Raw genomic sequence first — 13950 nt, 5'->3', positions numbered from 1 at the left:
AGTTCTGACTGCTCTCAGACTCTGGCTTGCACACAGAAGTTTTGAATTCTTCACAGTTTAGAGTCATTGTTTGTACATTCCTCTCTAATTGCAGGTGGACAGGAGTCAGAGCATCTGCCCCAGGTTGCCTCTTAGGCCTGCCAAGCAATGCCACTGAGGCAGCTTACACATGCCTGGGCATTTGGGGGCAGGAGAGGAGGTTTATTTTTATTTGAAAGGAAGAACTATTGCCTATCTTTATAAAACTCCAAAAAAAAGTCTGTTTCACTGTCCAATGGAAGTGACATGATAAATTGAAAACCATTTACAACAAACATCATTGCTTGAGATAAGACAGTAAAGAAAAAAAAATCTGTATTTGCTTAGCTGAAAAGAAGATTTTCAAAACAATGCTTTTTGTTGAGGCTTTAGAAACTGTTGTTACTTTGAAACAGACTATTCCAGAGCAGATTTCATTTCAATTGATACTTTCTAGAAGTCCAAAAGGTTTCGTGCAGGGAGATAACCGACCAGTTGTAGTCAAATTGAAAATGAACTCCTCCTCCACAATGCCTTTTTTTAAAATGAAGGCAATATGCAGATTTCAAGTACACTGGAACGTAAAACACATACAGAACAGCAATTCCATTCTAGAACGCAAAGTACCTTCTTTGAAGGTGCTCCTGTGGATGGCACATCAATTACAGAAGAGGAGTTAGTGTAGTTTTGTAAATACGATCCATCTCCAGGGCTGGGGGTTTCTAGTGGCAAAATTCCAAAGCTGAGAATAAAACGAAGAGAAAGTGTCAAAGTCCAAATATTAGACCATGAGTATCAGACCAATTCTGTGGGCAAAGCACAGATGCAGGTTACCTGCTTTATTTCAAAAACACTTCAGATTTATGTTAACCCCCCAAAAACTTACTATCCATTCTCATCTGTAAAAGATGCTTCAAAACATTCTCATTCCTGAAGTTTAACACAGAACTTTCTTTGCCTCCTGCAGAACTAACAGACACAGACTGCCCAAGTATTAACAGCTTGTAACATAGTACTGCAACACTTCTTTAACCAAGATGGTATAGAGGAAAGAATATTTACACACACTTCAGAAGAGAGATTTTTCAATGCAAGCACTTAAGAATAGCTTTTCATAACAGTTTATTCCAGAGTAGAAGCATATTCTTTTAAAGACTTTTCCAGTGTGAATACAGCAATAAGCAACATGGTGAATCAACAGCTCCTCTCTTCTAAACAAAAACACCAGCTGCTTGTTTAAAAAAACAGAAGAGATGAACACTAGGACCAAGAGCAGTTACTGAAGTGGTTTAGCTTTTGTTTCTGCATGAATTCTGTATGCATCATAATCCACTATCGGCAAGTCTTGTGCTGCACAACACACAAATTATCAACAGAGCAGTTAACTACAGAAGTGGTCCACCTCAAAGACTTACCTTGGAGTTAGTGGGCTCAAAGCCGCAGGTCCCCCTAGTAGACTCCGCCCAGTTTTTGGTTTATTTTGAGCCTGTTTAGACAATATGGCAGATCCTGACCCAAGAGGGACAGCATCTGGTGAAATTACAGCCGAGTCAATGTAAGACATAGAGGAATCCGTGTTCAAGGAAGGATATTTTGAATTGGAGGATTCTAGGTTGAGCCTGTTCAACTCCTGAAAAATAGAAGGCTGCTTTTAGTTACCCATGCAGTGTAGTTTCTAATTAGTATTTTTCAGTCAAGCTGGAAAGACTGCTTCAAATACAATGATTTCAGCAAAACTCACAATTGTGTCTTGTGGAGTTTCCATCAGGACCGAGTCAGGCTGTCTATGGGATATGTTGTGATTAGATACCAATGTTGTGCAAGTGTTAGGCAGACAGCTGCTGAAGTTCTGTAAAGATGTTAATTTAAATGTTTGGTCAGGGTCTGGTTTTTCACCTGTAAGATTGGAAGGAGATTTAAACAGAGTTATTCCTGAGTCTGTATGCTGAAGATTCAGGCTGAAACAAGGAGGGCAGGGGACAGTATTTTAGAGGAGTGCATTCTTATTTCATTATTTTAAAACTCCTTACACTAAATTGGAAGTGTTCTTCCACTGCAAAACCCTGGACAATCTGTTTTATTGTTTTATTTAACTTGCTTAAGTTATTCTCAGAAGCATGGTTTCTAAGGATCTCCTCAGAAAACACATGGTAGAAAAACACATGGTATTGCTAAATCCAAAATGTAGTAGTGAAAAATAAAATGAGAAAAGCTCTGAACACTGGTAAACTATTTTAAATCCATTATTACTCACAAAAACACTCACGAAGAATCCTGCTGGCATTTTACTTACAATATTTTGGACACAACGTAAAAAGCTGCCACATGGGGATGGCAAATGGGAAGACTTGACATAACCAAAGAATGTAGAAAATATCTTCACTGGGAAGACAGTTCTGCAGACCTACCTATTTCACAGAGCGATTCAAAAGGGGACCAGAGGAAAGGATTTAGACTAAGGCTCTTTTGGTAACATTCTGATCCTTTGGCAAGCCGATCTGTCTTGCTGCAAAAAGAATGCAACAGTTTATAAGAAAACTGAAGAACAGTACTTTTGTTCAAGATAGCTTTCCAGGAGAGGAGTTGAAAAACAAAAACATGTTGAGAACCACAGCAACATTCCTCATTTTTCAATGAGGAACAGAAACAGAGCAATATTGAGTTATTTGGCATATTTATACACAGAAGAAAGTTACTTAAACACAGTTCTTAAAGAAAAAAGCCCCAAGCACCAAAGTTTTCATGTTTAGAAAGGTCCTGTTCTCAGCAACCGTTTATTTTATTTTCTCCAAACTGACTGCTAGCCCTTCAGCCATTTTAAATATCTATGGGTAATATTTTTGCATATAAATTAGAGGTAAGCTTATTTTTGTGTCCATTTAAGTATCCTGCTGCTTCTGAAATATTTTTTTTTTTTGAGAACAGGTATACTATGGAAGAATCCAAGAACTCCACTATTCCCATTTATTCATTTCTCCACATTTACTAAAACGTTTCTTGTATCTGAGCAAAAGCTTAACATTTAAATTTGCAGTTATTCTGAAAGGTATTCCTCACAGTTTTCATTTGAAGATTACGGCTATACCTCTATAAACCAGACAGAAAAATCAAAGTGGTAACACTGAGAAACAGGCTTTGAGAGTTTCTCTTCAGGAAGAATACAGATCAAACCCTAAGTTATAAGAAAATGACTCCTGGGCACATGCTTAACCTGGAAGAGGAATTAAGTGTTTTGAGGCAGTCAAAAGCTCTGGGTAAAAGAAATCACGCTCACATCCCTAAGCTAGATGGTTTCCACAACTATCTATCTGGATTTAGCATATTCTTTTGCACAGACCACGTGGTCTGGCCATAGAACCCAGAGCAGGTAAATAAATAATCACCAAAAGATTAATTTTTCTTTTTGACTAAAATTTGGTTTGGTCAAAAAAATGAAAAAACACACAAAAAAACACCTGCCAAAAACCAAAATCCAACAACAAAACCCCCCTAAGCTTTAAAACAAAGGCAAAATAAAAAAGTAACATTACCAGTAGACATGTCCTAGTAAGGAGAGCGTAAAGCATGCAGAGTCACCAAACTCCGTAACAATGTCATCATGGCTTTTCTGTTTATTCAACACTCCACCAGATAAGATCTGCTCTCCTTCTGCAAGCCTTTTTAAAAAACAAGAGGTTTAGAGGGGTTACAAGGCTCACAGTATTGGTAGTCCAGTGTTCTCACCCTGCTGCAAACAAAAACAGAAATCCACTGTCAGTGTTCTCAAGTTTCAAATCCCATACATACCAGCTCCTGCAAATGAATGTTAGATAAATGACTGATTCCTCTAGCAACATGGAGGTACAAAATACTTTGAACATCTCTACTGGGGGAAGAAGAAACGAATGAAAAAACAAAAAAAACATGCCACTCCAAAACCAGAAATACATACTACGGCATGATTTTTCCAAAAAGGGCCTGATCTTGGGTAGAATACAAAGGGGAGAGCAGTCTTTCAAGCGCTTTATTTTTTGATGGTCTTCAAAACATGTCTTCTAAAATACCCCTTCAGCTTGGCTTCATTTCCCAGCTATGAGAAACAACCTGTAAGGCTCCATGCACTCAGTTCTTAAGATCCAGTACTGGGATGTGGTAGATTTGCATTTTAATGCCTTTGTTTCTTTCATAATCTCCTCTTGCTTCCACATGACGTTACGCTTCTGTGTAGATGCTCCTATCAGTACAGACCATTCCCACAAGCAAATAAGGTACGTCTCTATAAAAGAGCTCATGTAAATGTAACAGTGGCAATGACAGTTAAATTTAACAACTTCTGAAGAATGTTTAAGAAATCCCACCTACCTAACTGAAATCAGCTCAGAAGCTGATGTATCATACACATACACCAGACTTCGTAAAAGCAAGGGAGAAAACAATCAGCTTCAAATTTATTCTACTGGGACCTTTCCAAGTAGAGCATTAACATGATTTCCCTTTCAACAGAAGACACGGTAAAGAAACTGGTATCCTAATAGCTCCCAAAGTGCTAAAATAGTGTCAAAAGAAATGCAACAAGTCAAGACTTCCCTAGTACTCTAAGGATGTCACAAGATTTGCCTACTAAAAAGAACATCAAAGAAGAGCTTCCCCAAGAGACCTGCATTCTGGTTACATGTTGTGGGTAGGATCATGAATACTGCAACACAATTGCATCACACCATATTGAACTACAAACTTCACTTCCTATTGTCTAAAGAAATGAACCTTTTTTTGGTCATTGAAAGAGGGCCACTCAAAAAGGGAAAAAAACATAAACAAAACACACCCCAAATCCTACACAATACAACCACAAGCTGTTTTGTAGAAAGACATTTGGACTATTGCAAAGCATCCTGCAGTACTTGAAGTTTCTTGCACTAAGGTTTTTACCTCCCTTGGTGTCTTTTATTCACTCCATTCAACATCTCCACCAGATATTATTTCCTACATTTGAGTTGTAACAATCTGAAAGATCTACACAGAAGCAAAATACCCTCATTAACAAAGTCTCTGGGCATTGGTCAGGCTACAGTCCCTAATCTCATTTACGTACTCTTGCAATGAAACTCCAGAAAACTACCACGATACCTTTATATTATGCCCCTGTTAAGGTTAATTTTGATGTCAAAGCCAGCATTCGTTGGTGTGGACTCAAGCTAGTTTGTTTTCTAAATAGATGTTTGTCCAACATCTTTTCCCCTCATCCACCCATAGCACCAACTGGGTAAGTGGAGCAAGCTTACTGTTTGAGGGAAGTGGCCTGTCCATTAAATTCATACTGGAAACACTTAATGAAATAAGCAAGAGTATCAGAGAAATGCAAAACCGAAACAAACACTTCCCAGCCTGGTCTCCTTGAGTCATCTCAGCAGTCAATGCTCTTTTTCCCCCTATGCAGTTTGACAACTCCTTTGCAAGTTATTCAATACCTTTTAGGGGTTTGTACAATATGGACTAATGTTTGTTAGGTCCATCTCCGAAAGCAAAATGAATTGAACTTATAGTAATCTTCAGAGTTGAAGGGCCAATGAACCACTAGTTTATGCAATATGACAGCTTTCAAGGCAAAACTCCAACAAAAAAAAAATGCATTTGTAACCCTGGAACAGAACATAGAGGGTCCACTTACTTGCTGAGGTCAACACAACATTTTGCAAGCAGGTATTTACATTGTGGGGTAGTACAGCTGTGTCCCTTTAGGAGCCTGTATGCTTTATATGCCTTTCCTGAGCGGTAGTAACACGTTGCCAGTAAAAACAGTGCTTCTTCTGAATGTACTAAGAGAAATAAAACAAAAACCATCAGTCGGTTGCTTACCATTTTGATGCAATAAACTGGTGGGAGCAGACAGTTAGAAACAAGATACAAGAAAACAAGTACTGATATTAGACAGTCATTACCCACTGAGGTGTATTTCTTCATTCATTTGCATAAAACTAGCTTTAACGTGCTGCTTTCTTGTGCAGTCAGAGCAATTCTTAACATCTACTGTTAGAAGGGATCTTTGATCCTTCTGGCTACCCAACGTAAATAAGCAATTAGCCAGCTTGTTGTTAAAATACCAGCAAGTCAAGCAACGCAGTCATTCCTAGCAGAGCTGAACTGCTTTAACAACTTGTTGGCCATACCACGACTTGGCTCAGGGTGTTATCAGGGAGCACCTGCGAGTAACACTTCACACAGGTTTCAGCTGTGCATAAGCACAACAACAGCTTATGTAAAAGAACTTCTAGCAGGAAAGACCAATTTCAGCCTAAGTAGACTAATTAACACTTTTCATGCTAACATCAAATGTTTTTCTCCCCCATTTGCAATTTTATTCCTGTTATTTTTCTAAAGCATTTGATTCTGTATCTTCACATGACTTAGCAAAGCAGGTTTTCTGATTTTAGTGGCCATTAAAGCAGATCAGTTACCAGTCACCTCTACCCCAGAATAAATTCTTGTTCTTTTTGCTGCCTACAGTTATTTGCTTCATCAGGAATATGGCTTAAAACTACCATTCAGATGCTTTATTTATTTTATGGTAGGAAGTAATAACAGGGACAAGCTCTCCTGCAAATCTTCCCAAGCAGTGTTGTCACAGGCTTCCAAATTCTGAATTAATTAGCCAAGCTTCAGGAAAAATAACCTATCTGAACAGAAAGCGAGATTGAGACAAAAAAATCCAACACTTTCTTTGACAGAAACTAGAAGTTTTTAGCCTGAATCATGTCTGCTTCACCACTTCTTTCACCGCCGAGCTGTATTATGGACTGCACTGAGAACGCTCTATTCAAACAACTGGAGTTGGCATCCAGATTGAAGACTGAGGTCAGACTTGCTGATTTTACTTGCGATTACAGTGTAAAGGACAGGGCACCTAATCCCAAAAGTAACTTTAGAACCTTACTGTGCAATTGTCAGCTGAAACTTGAAACAGAGAACACACATTTGAAAGGCAATAGCAAGCATTACCATGCCGTGATGTTAATTCGAGTGTTAAGCTATGATTGTGTGGAGTGTCTATGTCTTCATTTTTCACTCCTTTCACCAGTTTCTAAGCCAGAGTAGAGATCTCCAGATATACTCGTGAATTATTTAGCCTTATTCTTTGTATGTCTCCAAAAGTTTCACTCAAGCCACCATTAAGCAAAGTTTTTACCTCAAAGAAGGCTGTCTGTAATGGCAAGCCTCTCAGACCTCCAAACAATTAGAAAAACAATTCTACTTTATACTTTTCACGACACACTACCAAGCAGATGGAAGTCAGCACTAAAAGAAAAACAAGTTATGGTGTTTCCTTGTCTGCCTACACGGAACTCTTCAGAAAAATCAGTGCAAGCATCGTACAAAACACAATTTGGGCAACTTACTCAAATCCTTTGCTGCACTGAACACTATTTTAAGCTTGCGTCATCACTCAGATGATGGCAATGGAAACCGAAGACCCAAAGAAAGGACATTTTATTATCCTTCTGCTAAAAACTCCAGAAGATCTTTTTGAAAGTTAAAGTTAAATCAATGATTTTTATCCACTAATTTAACACGCTTCAATCCAAGCACCCTGGGAAACTGCCACGCCACAGATGTCCCCACAGAGACAGTAACTGCAGGGGGACTTAAAATTCTTCTTGGGGTAACATTCTTACTGTCATTATGGAATCCGTGTATTTGAGCTCAGCAGCTTCTACCCTGCAACATAACTACTAATTTTAACCAGAAGTGAGATGTTTTATCAACAGTTAACTGTTTGAACCAAGGGACAGCATGCTGTTCTCTCTCAGCACTGTTGGTCACTGAAAAAAGCTGCCTGAAATATTCTTGTAGAGTGTTATTCTGCAGAGATAGCATCATTACATCATCATATATTTTCTCCTGGCTGCTGCACAGAGTGGATTCTCCTCATTTCTACAATATCCTTGGCAATTACTTTCAATCTAGCATGTTCCTGCATCTCAGAATGTGCTGTGTTCAGGGGAGATGAGCCATCCCTAAGAATTCTTTCCTTCATGTACACCTTTATTACAATCTGAAGGTTCCCACAATATTCTATATAACGCTTGTCATTTCAACACTAGATGGAAGACTCCAGATTTCATGGGTAACCCTGACAAAAGGGAAAACCCTCCAGTTCTCAAAGGTTAGGTTTGTGCTTCCAGCATCAAGTACACAGTAGGCACATCGAGCAGAACATCAAAAGCAAAACATTTTATTATAAAACCCGGATCATGAAATAGATTACCCAGTTTAATTCATGTTAGAAACTGGAGTTTTGCTTAGCCTGAAATTAAAACATTCTTTTTTTTCTTTTAGCTTAATGGTGGTGGTTTTATTTTTGTTTTCACGTTAGCGAATAAGGGACAACATATTTCAAAACAGAGAAAAAATGAACACCACTGTCAAGGAGAAAGAAGCAGAGAAGAACAAAAAGCTTGTCTGGGGTCACGTAGTTAAAGATAAGAAAAGGGACTACAGTACAAGGAAGTGGTCTTTGAAGGACCCAGAACAGTACAGATTTGTGTTGCTGCTGCCTGCTGAGTGCACAACGCAGGCTAGAATTAATGGCATTACAATGAAGTAACAGCTAACAAGAATTCCACAGGAGATGAATATTCCATATGTTCTGATGCTCACTGCCTCAATTTCTCTCTGTTCTTCTCTCTTTATTACAAAATTACTTCTTTCAGCTAAGACACCAATCAACGTATCCAAACAGGATTATTGGCAAAGACAGCTTTCAATATCGAGACAATTTGTAGACTGCATCTCTCCAAGTCAACCTGACGAATTGCATGTCTTCTGAGGGATTAAAAACCTCCCTCTCATTTGATACCATGCAAGATACCAGAAACATTACACTTAAACACCCAACTCTGAATTTAATTTTAAGGAGGTTTTACTGTACAACAACAACAAAAACACATTGCTGATACATGATTTGATTTCCCAACTTAACTGCAAAGCATTCTTCTGTTTTCCCCAAGCAGAGAGTTAAGCTTTATTACCACAATGACTGCAGTAAGACAAAACAGGACCAGAGGCTCAAAATCCTACATCAAAACTGAGAATACCATCAATTTAATGTTTGCAAAGTACATACCTTCTGCATATAACCTTTCTGCGAGGAACACTGCATCACGGTAAGCGTAGTGGTTAAGTGCTTGCCATATAGCAGCCTACAAGACAAGAAAATAAATAGTCTAGGTTTAGAGAGAAGCTTTAAAACTACAGAACTCATTAGGCTCTTGCTATCAAAAAGCAAAGCTGTTTTGTTGTCCTGGAGTGACAAGAAGAAAGGACATGGATACATATGACGTTTTAGTTGTTTCTACTAGTAGTAAGGAGATTAAAAGCAAAACCATCTTTGCACTGATACCACAAACCGATCTGTGACAACTGTTTCTCACTAGTTACCATACACAGCCATTTATAAACCTCAGCCAGCGCGCGCTTCCACTCATTACAGTGTTTTAGCCTTGTGCCCGAGCAGGGATTATCACCAACCACCAAATAATTAGGCATTTTATCACCAACTATCAAATAACAATGCATTAAGAATGAAAACATCCCCAACTGTTTAGCAAAGTACCATCTTGCTCTTGGCTCTTCACGGTGCCTAAGGAAGCAAAAAAAAAAAAGCAAGCATACCCAACGCATTTTAATGCATTTCCCATTTAAGCCACCTCACCTCGAGACAGGACAAACCAAAAACCGACAAGACTAGGAGTCACATCTGGGTCTGGGTTGTCAGTGTAAGCCTGCTGTTTCTTAAGCATATGAAATACACAGCATTTTCCTTGATGGGGCATCAGCGTCCCTTCAAGAACCAAGATTAAAGTGATCCACTGCTTTTTGTCACGGTTTTGTTTGGGTCTTCGCTCACCAGCCACCGCTTGACCACAACAGATTAGGGTTGGGAGGTCTCACAAGAACATATGCGATGCCATGGGATGGACAAGCTGATCCCTACACACATACGAAGGCTACTTTTTGCTCGTACACCCACATTCGGCCAAAGCCAGCTACCTGCTTAAGGGCACCAGTCTTCCTTTTTCAAAGTTTAGTGTTTGGGGCTGTCGGTATTCAAGCAACCTCTCAAGGTGGCATTACTCCAGGGAAATGCAAATCCGACACGCATATAGGCGCATGAACCTCATGCACGTTGGAGTAGCTGTTGTAATTACCTGCCCGGTATCCTTATTAGAGTTAAAAGCAAGAGCTGTCCAGCAAAAGGAAGAACAGGGCTGGGGGATGCAAGTTTTGTTACACTATGCAGCGATTTTATTTGGATCCGATTAAAATAACTCTAAGTAAAGGGGCGGGAGGGAAAAAAGAATCCCTTTTAACATCTGCTCGGTCCTTCCTCCCCATCCATTAAAAGCTGCGGTATGCATGCTTATCAGGGGTTGTTTTGTGAGGTTCGATGTGCTGGGATGAGGACGGCAGTTCCTTCCCATCTGGCAGCCTCGCTCCAGTTCCCGAGCCGTTTCCCACAGGCCAGCGCACAGCCATTTTGCAGGAGTTGTGCTATAACTGATCCAAACCGGGTCTGAACTCATGAACTCAAGGCTCTGTGCTCTAATTCTTCTCCAATATTTATCAGCAACAGCAAACACGAACAGAATCTAGCTTCTGATACCTCATCAGACGCTGCAAAAACTAAAACGAGACTTCCAGAACTAAAGCAGCAAGCACCCTGTCATGCCATCTCCAGCAGGAAAAGCAAGTGCCAATTCCAATTAAAAAACCCAAACGTCACAGGCAGTTACACGGACCATATGCTGCTTCTTCCAACACAAACTTGACAAAGTCAGGGTGTGAAAAATGTGCGAGTTCTCCTCACGGGAAGCCTACACAGCCCTTATGAACAGTACACCCCAGAGCTTCCAGTTACTACAGAGAATATTTTATGCACCATCTCTACAGAGACGCTGTTTTCCTCTACCAGTAGGCCCCAGCAGTACATTTTAAAAAAATCAACAGGTCCTTTTTAAGCCTGTGTGAAAAGTATTTAACCACAGATTCTCTCGGTTTGATTATAATAATATAAACACATTATTTCTCTCTGGCTGTATTCCACCCTTCAGATAACTTCAGCCTCAGCATCTGCCTGCAGCGATTACTCTGTTTTTACCTTGAAAATCTCCAAGGCTGTTCATTGTTCTGTGCCCCTCGGACAGCATGGTACAAGAAGTACAAAACAGAAGGAGGGTGTTAAAACCTTTTGGGCTAAATCCAGGTTAGAGCAGCCTAACATCTCCTTTTTCTCCTGCTCTCAGAAACAGCTCTTCCTTTACCAAGCCACAAGTGACATTCAGATGAATATATTCGAGTTGTGCTGTTCTTAAGGTTAAAAATACTGTCTTTACAGGGACATAACTCACCATGCTTACAAAACAGAGGGGTATGGGGGCGGCGGTGGTGAAACCAACGCCATTTGACTTCTCAAACAAGAGCAAATTGCCAGAAACAACCTTGCCAAAGGCCAAGAGGGGACCCAAGTCGTTTTTGGCTACACCGCAGCCACACGATAAAAGGCACACTACAGACTGGCTCAAGCGACGATCCTTGCTGTGCCGAGTCCTGGAGCAAGCAAAAAGCCAGCTGGTAATATGCAGTAATTATCGTTTAGCAACTGAAATGGTGCAAGTTGGAATCCTGCCTTCAACGAATGAAGTCTGAAGACCGGATCCTTGCACGCGCTGTCCTGCAAGAGCAGGATGAGGGAAGGAAGGTGGCAGGGCAGCAGCCGGACCTACACCAGGATTTTCTGCGAAGACAGTAGATGTCTGAGCTACAACTTGGCTTCAAGCTGCCAAAAGCGAGCATTTCTACAGCACCCTTTAGGAAGCAAGTTTGGGACAGGAACATCCATCTCCTCGCAGAGCAGCAGCTCGGTTTGTTCCAGCGGGGGGTCGCTGCATCTCCCCGGCGTTAGCAGCACACAGCTGCTGACCCACGCCACGGTGGTTTGGAGCAGGAAACTTCAGAGGCATTTATCCAATAAAAACTATTTAATCCCAAAGGGACTTTGGAGGAGGACAATGCAGTACAGCCACAAACACAGTCCAAACGCAGCCTTCGTTTCTTCCCCGTGGTAGTGATCGAAGTTTAGATGGAACCTGCCAGCTGAGATCCAAAAAGCCACCTCCTCGGGGGTGTGCAAGGCAGTTAAGACACTTCGGTTGTCACATCTGTTCTCAGGGCTACGAGCAAATATGGACAGGAGGGGAGCCTGAAGCATTTCATAGTTTTATCATGCTTCCAGGATAAAAACCTCCAGGTCCTAGTCAGCTGTTCCACTGATTACATACATTAATTCGCAAATGAAGTGAACAGAGAATCCCCAAACTACCACACCAACCACAGCTCCATGGCAAGGCATCCTCAGAAAGGAAAGCAAGAAAATAAAAGCTGGCTCACACATTCATCTGCGATCCAGCAAATCCTGTGCGCTGTCCAAGTATCACCCTACATCTAATCCCAAGATCTCTTAAAGGATAAGGGGACACCTCTGACAGTTATGTGGCCCTGGAAATTATTTTCAGAGCTTTACAGCCTATTGTCATGTTAATCGATCAGTTTCTATCATGTTTTAAGATTTGTTCGGGGCGAGCAGAAAGTTTTCAGAGACAAACTTTGCTGCGTTTACTAGTTATGAAAACTTTCTCTGTTAAATAATCAGACGCTTAGCGGTGTTGCATGCTTTCAGCCATGACAGCAATCTTGGAGTTCAAGCACTATTCGAGTGGGTCACAGCAGATGATCACCTTGAAAAGCCAAATTCCAAGGAAAGCATTCATTTGTTTCCAAGATGTTTTTCAGAAATATTTGGAAGGCATCCAAATGTGCATGGGATACAAGGCTTCATGTCTGAGCTGAAGAGTTTTAAGTTGACCACGTCAGGAAGTACAATAACGGTCTGTTGTCTACACAAAATGAGTAAAAGTACCAGAGTTTGAGGAATTAAAAGAAAATCTAACCAATGTACTTGATGCCTTTAGCAACATTAGTTTCATATAATTAAGGTGTTACACTTACAGAACAATATACACATTATTTATCTGTCATACTTTGTATATCATGACCATAAAGAGGACAGTTTTTCCCTAGAATACCAAGCCCTGTAGACGTCTGAAAGGAGAAAACAGACAAATAGAAGAAATTTCTGCAATGACAAAAAAAATGAGAAGCAGCATCAACTTTTTCAGACATACTGCCAATAAATAAATAAATAGAAAGGCAGAGACAAGTACATGGACTCTAGCTAAAGTCGTCTTCATCCAAACGCGTGCTGCAAGATGGAGACTGATTGTTGGACATGACATGAGTGAGAAAACAAGCGTGAGCTGGTTTGGAAAGCCTCTGCAGTACAGATCCAAGCCCTACATCACTACTCCCAGCCATGGCACAGAGAGGACTCCAGCTTGCAACAGCAGATCCAGGCAAAACTCAAACGTCAACTTTGTTTTTGGATGGCGCACTGGCAACTTTTTTTTGTCTTTAAAATCAAAGACAGGACCTAGGCTTCAGCAAGTAACAAATCCTAAGCTTCCCAGTATTGCTGTCAGCAAAGAACAGCAGTGAACAGCAGTCAAATCACCAACTAAAAGTGATTTGGCATTCGAAGTAGATAGAATCTAACTAGATATACTCAACGTAGTGAAATCCCATCAAAACTTTCAAGCTGATAAGAGCTTGAGAATCGCACTAGATAGGTCATTATCTCTCTGAAAAATTAAAATAAGACTGCGCATTTCTATTGGGGAACTCTCAGAATAGCAAACATTTTCCACTTGGTTAGTCTAATTAGCACAGCACTGGAAACATTAAATATTGTTTCCTGTCATTCACTCTGAAATGCATTCTTGCTTCCTTTTCGACTGTAACCCCATGTTTTCCTAGAATACCCAAGCGCTGCAAAACACCAGC

General features: G+C 40.4%; 1 protein-coding gene across 7 annotated transcripts in view; it reads right to left on the bottom strand.

Annotated features, from left to right (window-relative positions):
- Window positions 1-13950, bottom strand: part of CDC27 (cell division cycle 27) — a 32866-nt gene that overhangs the window by 17610 nt on the left and 1306 nt on the right. For all 7 annotated transcript variants that reach the window (XM_048046508.2, XM_048046513.2, XM_048046509.2 and 4 more), the window contains exons 2-8: window positions 9119-9194; window positions 5666-5813; window positions 3549-3674; window positions 2427-2524; window positions 1760-1914; window positions 1434-1648; window positions 646-760 (exon numbers count right to left, since the gene is read on the bottom strand). In XM_048046508.2, coding sequence (XP_047902465.1) covers window positions 646-760; window positions 1434-1648; window positions 1760-1914; window positions 2427-2524; window positions 3549-3674; window positions 5666-5813; window positions 9119-9194 — 933 coding nt within the window. The remainder of the gene's footprint in view (window positions 1-645; window positions 761-1433; window positions 1649-1759; window positions 1915-2426; window positions 2525-3548; window positions 3675-5665; window positions 5814-9118; window positions 9195-13950) is intronic.

The sequence above is a fragment of the Anser cygnoides genome, chromosome 22 (assembly GCF_040182565.1).
Source record: "Anser cygnoides isolate HZ-2024a breed goose chromosome 22, Taihu_goose_T2T_genome, whole genome shotgun sequence".
Lineage (NCBI taxonomy): Eukaryota > Metazoa > Chordata > Aves > Anseriformes > Anatidae > Anser > Anser cygnoides.
Note: the sequence above shows the minus strand (reverse complement) of the source record. Positions and strands in the feature narration are given on the sequence as shown.